The sequence below is a fragment of the Loa loa genome (genome assembly GCF_000183805.2).
Source record: "Loa loa unplaced genomic scaffold supercont3.26, whole genome shotgun sequence".
NCBI classification, from domain to species: Eukaryota; Metazoa; Nematoda; class Chromadorea; order Rhabditida; family Onchocercidae; genus Loa; species Loa loa.
In genome coordinates, this window is record NW_018108206.1 from 263,046 (window position 1) to 272,446 (window position 9,401).

Below are 9,401 nucleotides of genomic sequence, written 5' to 3' on the forward strand. Positions count from 1 at the left end.
TTTTTTTTTGTTATGTCCAATTCTCAATGTTTTGATCTCTATCTTTTACAAAGCTATAATTGTCATTATCCTCTTTATCTGTAAATAATACACGGATTTGTCGTCTTATGCTAATTCAGTGATGGATTTAACTAAATTGGAAATTGATAACATAAGTTAATTTTAGGAAGATATGGTAGGTATTGGTGATCTTAGTCGAGGTTTCATCCAAGAAATATGCGAGAGAAATACTGGCGAAGAGAGACCAGTGGTTCAAATTCTGGTATGTTATTTCGCTTATTGGTCTTTTTTTTGTTGCCTGTTTTTACCTCTGTTTTCTTGTAATTTATTTGAAATAACACTATTTCTTCCCATGTGATTGTCAGGTAGTTATGGTAGAATTAAAAAAGAAAGAATTCTTTCTCAGGAAGCAAGACCATTGGTTAACAGTCAAGCGGAACCTGCTTCAGAAGCTCAGTACTTCCGATTTCGGATATCTGATGGAATGTTCAGCTATAATTGTATGTGTTTTTAGCTAATTAATTGTTGTTATCTTTATAGTGATCTTAAAGTGTAATTCGGTCCTTAATAAAATTATGTGACTAGTGATGACGTGTTCAATTTAGAAACAATAAGGAAAGTTATATTTCGATCTATCAGATTGCTCATGTCATTAATTCATTTTACTTGTGTTTATAGCCTGCCTAAATCAAGCAGATATAACGGAAAGAATCAAAAGAGATACTCTGGATCAAGGCAATCCCGTACTACGCATACAATACACGATGTGAGTGTTATTTCCCACATTTGATTTAAATTCAAATTTACTGATTGAAATCGCGAATAATTCATGCACATTATTTTCTTTTTTCTGAAAAGACGTTTTAGAGATTTTTTATTCCGGGCGTTACAGTTTTTTCTTTGGTTTAAGAAAGGCTGCTCAAAAGCCATTGTTGAGAATCATGGATTACGAAATTTTGGGACGCGATTTACCGATTTTCGGGAGTCCGGTACATCATTCTGGGAATCCTAATGACTATCGTGGATTAAATCCAAATGCCAGTATGCATACGCGTATTGAACTTCGATCGCCCCAGAAGGGTGGCTTAAATTTGGGACAGAATGCTCCCGGTAATGCTTTGTTTTTTGTTTTATTTTTACGAACATTTTTATCAAAGATCCTGCCATACTTTATAGTACAGGACTGCAATGTAAACTATTTAATATATTACAATTATTCATGACTTCCGGATTATCATTTCACGAATTTATCGTAAAAATTTTTGTATTATCAGGTGAGATAAGGCGTGGAACTGAGTTGTTAGTTTCAGTGTTATTTACCATTTCCTTTTATGTTCTGTAATTGTCACAAAGTTTTTGATTTTACTCTGATAATTGGCAATGTTTTTTCCGTTTACATTTTATTAAGTAAAAGTCTCACTGACAAACAAACAGGATGCAACAATGTACAAGGTTGATCTTGAAACAATAACTGAACGAATTCTGCTCTCATAAATGAATATTGCTTTTATAAGGGTGATCCAAAGCATTTCATGGAAAACAATTGGGATTTCTTTTGAGTAGAGCTACTATCTAATAATTCAAGAGTTATTTATCCATCCTGACGCAAAATGTGTTGCACATTTTCATTTGAAGTTCAGTTGAAATCAGCGAATGCGCATTCAATGCATTTCTCCTTCCTTACAATCATATTTCGATTACTAATCCTATTGATCCTCTTGACTTTTATTCTTCTTTTTGAGGTATAAAGAAATTATCGAAACTGAACCAATAGATATGAGAAGAGGTAACATCATGAGAAAAAGCAACTGATTTCACTGAATATATGACATTTTTTTCTCCTTTTTCAGTTCGTTATGGTGGCTCATCGTCGCGCCGTTTAGCCAATTTATCGGGACAGAACTTGACACCGATCAAACTAATTACTCCCTACGTTAATAAGTAAATATTCAAGTTAAAGCTTGGTTTATATTTATGTTTCGCTCAATTAAAATACATCTATTTGGCAAAAAAGTAAACTGAGTGCTTTCATTGTTTTCATTTGCTCATTGCATTAATGTTGTTACATGCACATTTGGGTTCTCATGTCCTATCTTACAGATGGCGAATTTGCGGTGTGGTGACTGCAAAGGAGGATCTACGAAATATCAGAACGGCTCGGAGAGATATGAAAGTGTTCAATTTTGAATTAACCGATGAAGAGGGCGGCTGCATACGCATTGCAGCATTTGACGATGTTGCTGAAAAATTTTATTCAATTATCCAGAAGGGATCGGTATGATTACTTACTTATTTGATTTAAACTACCATTCGCATTCATTGCATTATTTCTTTGGAACTTTGATGCTTCATTTTTTATGTACAAATGTTTGAATCGTTTGGAACCAACATTTGCTTCATGTTATTTTTTTGGATGGTCAGGAACTGGTTTATTTAAATTGGCTTACATATTTATTAAGATGTTCTATGTGTCCGGCGGTACTGTCAAACAGGCAAATAAACGTTTTAATACGACAGGACATGATTATGAAATCACAATAAGAAACGATTCTGAGGTATTCAGTTATTTATTTTATATTAATTGTTGGCAAGAAATTGTTATTTTTTTTATCCTGCTCTTCTGTTTCCCACTCAATAATACTCTGCTTTCGACTAATCGTTACCAAGGGTGTTTCAGGTATTGCCGTGTTTGGACCGTGAAAAAATTGAACAGCCGAAACTTTCACTTAGTATTGTTCGTCTTTGCAATGTTGCTAATCACGTAGGTGAACCGATCGATGTTATTGCAATAGCAGAAAAGGTCAATGATATCGTGGAAGTAGGTCTCATTGCTATACAAACTGTTTGGATTTCTTGTTGATAACGTGCATTATGTGTCTTCCAGAAATCTTTCAAGCATGTCTTTGTTTTGATTTGATAATTTATTTCTGTGTGATGACCATTTTTGCAGCTTTAACTCTACTGAGGAGAGATGAATGAATGATTATGGCTGTTGATGTTTAATTACTTTTCAGGTTACAGCACGAAATACAGGCGCCCAACTGGAGAAACGGGATATAATACTGATTGATGCATCGGAGACGGAAATTACATTAACATTCTGGGGCGAGCAAGCGCGAACATACGACAAAGAAATTGAGGGTCAAACGATTGGTATAAAAGGAGCATTTGTTAAAGAATATAACGGCAAGTAATTTACTGTTTTTATTGGAGATCTGGATCATTTTTCGGGATTTTAATGAAGTAATAATTGGTGAAGAAGAACTTGATGTATTTTTCATATCCTGATATTCTAGGGAGTTTAAGTCTCAGTATCGGAAATTCCAGTCGAATAGAGCTGAACATGGACTGTGCCGAAACAGCAAATTTATACAGATGGTACAGAGAAACAAGACCTTCGGTGCAGGCACGTAATCTAACAACAGCTGGTCTCAGTTCAGACAATTATGGTAATCTTTTTTCTTTTATACTCCAGGATATTTGTAGTAAATTTCATCCCGAATTTTTGCAATCATCCATTAAATTTTTTTAATCATACAGCGCGAGATTTTCGAATTATTCGTTTATCTGAAGTTGGTGCACTGGGACGAGATTCGGAGAAGGGCATATTTTTTAATGTCACAGCCATGATCTCATCATTAAAAGCTGATGGCGCTCTTTACAAGGTGAAGCTATTCTTTTTAAAATGAAAACTCATTACTTCCTAGAATCCCAGAATTCTACAGAAATTTCATCTCTTTCAAGGAATTGATATCAAATTTTATAATGTCTACATGGGAGGTTTCCTTATAATCTTCCAAAATCATTGTTGCATTCAGAGTTGTGGTACGAATGGATGCAAAAAGAAAGTAATTGAGCTCAACAATCAGTATCGATGTGAAAAATGCGATATTACTTTGGATAAGTACAAATATGTCCTCCTTATGACGGTAAATTCCCTGATTTTCATTTGTTTCATATTATCATCCGAAATCAGTAGGGAATGTTGTCCTTAATACAACACATTCTAGGTGGAAATATCAGACTTTTCGGGATCTCACTGGGTGACGGTATTTGAGGATAAAGCTGTCAAGCTTTTGAAAAATGATGCAGAGCAGCTTGGGCAATTACTCGATAATGATCTGGTTTAATTTGATACTTCTGATTTTTTCCTTTGCAAACTTCTAATTTGATTTCTTCATTCCTTTTCATTGAAAATTAGCAGTGATTATAACGGTTTTGATTGCTATCTCTGGGAATTTATGAAAGGTGATTGTACTGATGATTAATCACATTAGCGATGGTAATTTAAGGAAAATGATATGTTAGTAAGTAATTGATGACAGGAGAGACGGAGAAAAATTGGAAAGGGGAAAAAGTTCATTGAACGATCAAAATAGTGCTTTGATTTTGAATGTTAAGATTTTAAGTTATAATATTTTCAGCTTGATGAATATAATGAAGTGTTCAATGCAGTCCGCTTTCGTGAATATACATTCCGCATTCGGGCTAAATCGGAATTTTACAATGTAATTATTTAGATGTTTTTAATTTTCGACGAGCACAGAGTTGGACTTTAATGCCAATTTTTGCTTTAGTGCCATTCATTTTCTACTGGTAGCTGTTCTGTTGATTGTCATTCTTTGTTAATAGCAGAGAATAAAAGTTTTGAGTACTCTGTAACGGACACATGATGTCAAAAAATATGAAACCACACTTTGTTTTCAAACTGTAGAACACATGCTTTACTAATATATGTTACAGGGTGAAGAGAAAATCAAATGGAACGTTTTCGATATTCACGAGGTCAATCTGGATAAATATATTGATGAACTTACGAGAGCAATAACTAAATTGGAGGAAATGTAAATACTCTAATCCTTCGTTTCAGCGCTATCTACATGAGATCTCGTGTTTATGTGGCATAGATCTTCCACTACTTTATTTCAAAAATTGATATAAAACTTAAGGTTAAAACAGTGTTGAAAATGATGTTTATTTCAGCATATTATTAACATCAGTTCACCTTATTTTAGCCTTGATCTATGATTTTCTTTAAATGTTAATGTTAGTTGAGAAGTGATTGAACTGGAAAAGTTCTATTATTTAGAGGAATTTTCATCCTTAATTCCTGTAATATGAAATTATTCTGACAATGCTTTTGACCATGTGTAAAATCATTTAAATTTCGATATCGAAGTACCGATATCGTGCATTCATTTCTGCTGCTTTTTGAAATTTGTTTCTTCCTTACTCTCACATATTTTATTTTTACAGCATATTCATGTTATTTGTAGTTCTCATCTTTCGAAATTTGTTCTAATGTTGTTTGAAGCGAAATAAAGAACTGCAAAAATAACTCTTCAATTATGGGCAATCTGAGGGCGAATAATACAGAATCCATTAAATCGTTAACGTTGTTACAATTCTCAAATCTTTTAATCATAGTTTTGCAAATTTCATTGGAATTAATAATAAGAGATTCGAAGTTTTGTATCACACATAGAATGCTAGTTTAGAAATTTAGGTGAGAAATTTATCACGAAATCATAGATAGTTTGTCAAGAGACCACTCTTTCTTCTGCCGTCTTTTCCTTCTGATTTTGAGATAATTTCTGGACTTCCATCTTTCTGATCTCTTAATGCCCATATGAGTTAGGGTTGCTGACATAATTGTTTATATCAATGGTCAGGTAACAGTTTGCTGAGAAAATGAAGGATATAGTATAGGTGCTGGTTGAGTTGTTGGTATCAAATTAGCTGGATTATCGCGGAGTAGCATTCCTTGTTGTTGAGCTGTATAAGATAATGATAATTGTCTTTCATACTCTTTTCGAGCCTGTAAATTGCATTTTTAAGTATGAAATTTTATTTTTCCCTAAAATTTTACATTTATAAACAATTGGGAAAAAAAATGATTGGTTTCTTTTATCAATTAATCCTAGATTAAAATGAATGATTAAGGATTGTAGTGTGATGATAGTAGTTCGTATTCATTGGACAATTGTGTCATGTCCTGGTCAAAAGGTTAACTTGATTATTATTGTATGGATAACTTACGTAATCTAATTGTTGCGTATAAATCGCCAATTGAGCACGTAATGCTTCATTTTCCTTCTCCAGCTCATCAACTTTACGTTGCATCATCTTCTCTCTCTCTCGTCGATTACTTCTCGACTTTTTTGCCGCTAAGTTATTTTTGTCACGTCGTTCACGATATCTGTAATATTGTTATGTCTCTGCTAAATCTAATAAATTAGAATTTTTGCTAAATTTAGGAAAAAAAAATTCTTTTTTTGATTTAATTAATGTGTCAAAAATGGGAAAGCTTAACTTTACTAAAATGATGTGTTTGAAATCAGAAAATTTGAGAATTTTTAATCAAAAATTAATCAATTTTGACAAGTTCTTCAAAATAAAGGAAAAAAAAAGAAAATCTGGGCTTGATGTCTTTTCCAAATCCTGATATTATTCATCTGTTGTTGGTCTGCAAATAATCTGTTTTAATTCGGACAGTGCTGGTCAGCAAAGAGACCAACAAGCATCAATCAGATGATTCAAAGCAGTCACCAAACGAAGACATTTGAAGCCCAATAGTTACCCGTATAAGCCATCCTGGAAAAAGATTAAAAGCCAGCAGCAACAACTATGAAAACTAATCAAGTTGAAGAAGATGCAAAATTTAGAATTTGAAATTTTTGAAAATTTTCAAATTTCAATAGGAATAAAATTTGCTGTTTAAGTTGCTTTCATTTCGGTAACATTTTGAACTGTGAAGAAATTTTTCCAATTGGCAAAATGCACGAAGCATACAAGCAAATAAGTGTAAGTTTAAAGTTCTCGAATTCAGTCTAGTTTTGATTAATGTATGTATAATTTTTAAACTATGCAAAAACGAACAATATTATCAGAAAAGTGGAAATTATGCAAGACATAACGTTTAGCTGCAGGTATAGCTTGCTTGGCAGCAGTTCAGTAACTTGCATGTTCCTTTTCTGCATATCGTTTGTATCTGGATAAGAACCGGAAAAGTTGGTTTGCAAATTGCATTACTTTTTGCGAGCTTCTTCATCCACTGGAACGATCGATCTACGTTGTTGTAATCTTTGTTGTTGTTGTTGTTCTTGTTCTTGTTCTTGTTCTTGTTGTGATGTTGAAGTTGAAGCAGATGTGATAGAACATGATGTTGTAGGGATGGAAATGATTGTTGGAAAGTTTTCCTCCTGCTGTTTTGCGATATTAACAACAGTTGCGGCTTCATATGCTGGTGGCATTGGCATACTATAAGCTGTAAAATTGGCTGGTACCATATTGGTAGCAACTGGTGTCGGATATGAAAAATAAAGATGATTTCCACCATCACTTTTAACTTCACTCATATATGCTGGTATCATTGTTGTTACAATCATACACCCTGTAACTATGATTTAATGATTAGGATATACAAAAGATGAGTCATACTAATGTGACAATCTTTTAGAATATCGAAATATTTCAAATAAATATGAATACTTTACTATGCGACAATTTTGAGAAATTTATGTGACTTCTAGACGAGATGATATTTTACATGTAAAGTGTATCATAATGGATATATAAAAGTAGTGATTATTATTAAGTTAAAAAGATTTTCACTGTTTCAAAAATTGCTCATATCACTAACAAATAAAGTAATATCCAATAATTCATTTGTTATAAGTCTAGTAAGTTAAATATTTCATTTCATTCTTTTATATAAAATTGAAACAAATGCAATTTTAAGATTGGAATATATTATTCATGCTAAATTGTCAACAAAATCTACACTGATTAGGTCCATCTTATATTCGTTCAAATTTTATGCAAATAAAATTATCATTCACGATGAAAATTTAAGCCCTGTGATTCGTTTTTAATCTATAGTTTATTTTATCACCAAGCTTAACAAACTTATCATTTCCTACATTTCATTTATCAAATCTATCATTACTTTTAATAAATATCAGATGAAGTTATTTGACGATAATACATCTTCGATTATGCCAAAACATTAGTTCTGTCTTTTCATTTGTCGAAAATTTTTGTATAGTTGAGGGATTGAATTTATATGATGTAATTTTTTTTATAAAGGAATAAAAATTGAAAATGGAAATATGTTAAAATTCATCGGTGATTAATTTAAAAGATGATTTAAATTTGAAAATTTCATGAGAAACCTAGGATAATAAGGTAAGGCGAAATCTTGAACGGTGAGATTTGTTTATGAAATGTTTACTAAGCTAATTGATAATTCATTACATTGCTATGATTAATCATAGCAATGGTCAATAATATTGATTTGGATTAACTATTACTTGCTAATAAATGTGCAATATATGTTTAATACAAATAATTCATATATCACAATTATCTTGTAATTAAATCCTATAATAAATCATTTCTCATGCAAATTAAATAAATACATAAAATATGAACGAACGATTCTCGGCATTTCACATTTTTAAAAATGTAAAAAATAAAATATTGTTCAACATTTAAAATGATAGATAGGTAATTAAATATTTTAATTGCATAGCATTTATCATATCATTTAATCTTTTTTTAGACATTACACCACCAGTGATCGGTGAATAATACTCAAACTATTATCGAATATATCAGAAATCTTTTTGTAACTTCATATAAAGAGTAAATAGTGTCAGAAAGTTATTTGGAAACTTAGACAGACTTAATAGATTGTAGAGAGTTGAAAAAAAAATCAACTACTTCTAACTTTTAAACTTAAACAAATTTGAAGATGGAAGAAATACTAAAATCATATCAATTTATTCATATTTTAATCCAACTACAACATACTGCTAAAAGATTTGATAAAGTTTTGCCAATGATAAAAATATCAGAAAAATAATCTCTGAACTTTCTATCTGATCAATTATCAGTTTGGATTCTGTAAGTTTATTTACTTAGCTAATCAATTCATCAATTGTAATTTACTATAATCAAAAGAAGCAGAGATGATGAATAACATGTCTTCTAGTAAACATTGCTTCCATATATCTCTCTATATTCTTTGCAGATACATCTCTCCATTCTGGACATTATAATTTCTACCATATTCTTTGATGTTGATGACATCTACAATAACTACCTGATTGGTTGATCAATTCTGATGAAACATCAAATATTCTCTTGAGAAACTTCTAAAATCCTATTTTTGTTCATATCAATATCACATTTTAATTCAACTTTAACGGAGCGCAAATTGGACATAAAAATAAAGCTTATCAAATTTAAAGGATATCACAAATTATCCAAGTTGGTGACAATCGTTATTGATAACTTTTGCGATAATTTTTTGTACCTTAAATTCAGTCATAACAGAGTGGCAGATTCGGCAATAAAAAAAAAAAAAAAAACAAAAAAACTTGTCATTAATTTTAAAG

At 31.4% G+C, this 9,401-nt stretch overlaps 2 protein-coding genes across 2 annotated transcripts in view; one reads left to right on the plus strand and one right to left on the minus strand.

The window, feature by feature from the left end:
• Window positions 1-5,154, plus strand: part of LOAG_09949 (replication factor A 73 kDa subunit) — a 5,653-nt gene extending 499 nt beyond the window's left edge. The window contains exons 2-15 of the mRNA XM_020448053.1: window positions 407-500; window positions 679-766; window positions 911-1,110; window positions 1,851-1,941; window positions 2,101-2,275; window positions 2,460-2,555; window positions 2,678-2,818; window positions 3,015-3,186; window positions 3,297-3,449; window positions 3,541-3,665; window positions 3,819-3,929; window positions 4,011-4,124; window positions 4,425-4,508; window positions 4,744-5,154. Of these exons, the coding sequence (XP_020301769.1) occupies window positions 407-500; window positions 679-766; window positions 911-1,110; window positions 1,851-1,941; window positions 2,101-2,275; window positions 2,460-2,555; window positions 2,678-2,818; window positions 3,015-3,186; window positions 3,297-3,449; window positions 3,541-3,665; window positions 3,819-3,929; window positions 4,011-4,124; window positions 4,425-4,508; window positions 4,744-4,848 (1,749 nt within the window). The 3' untranslated portion in view covers window positions 4,849-5,154. The remainder of the gene's footprint in view (window positions 1-406; window positions 501-678; window positions 767-910; window positions 1,111-1,850; window positions 1,942-2,100; window positions 2,276-2,459; window positions 2,556-2,677; window positions 2,819-3,014; window positions 3,187-3,296; window positions 3,450-3,540; window positions 3,666-3,818; window positions 3,930-4,010; window positions 4,125-4,424; window positions 4,509-4,743) is intronic.
• A 514-nt stretch (window positions 5,155-5,668) lies between these two features.
• Window positions 5,669-7,388, minus strand: LOAG_09951 (hypothetical protein; the record flags this gene model as incomplete). The annotated part of the gene is made up of 3 exons (XM_003145477.1): window positions 5,669-5,818; window positions 6,040-6,199; window positions 7,033-7,388. 3 exons carry the CDS (start codon window positions 7,386-7,388, stop codon window positions 5,669-5,671), a joined length of 666 nt encoding a protein of 221 aa, XP_003145525.1.
• Between the last annotated feature and the right edge of the window lie 2,013 nt (window positions 7,389-9,401).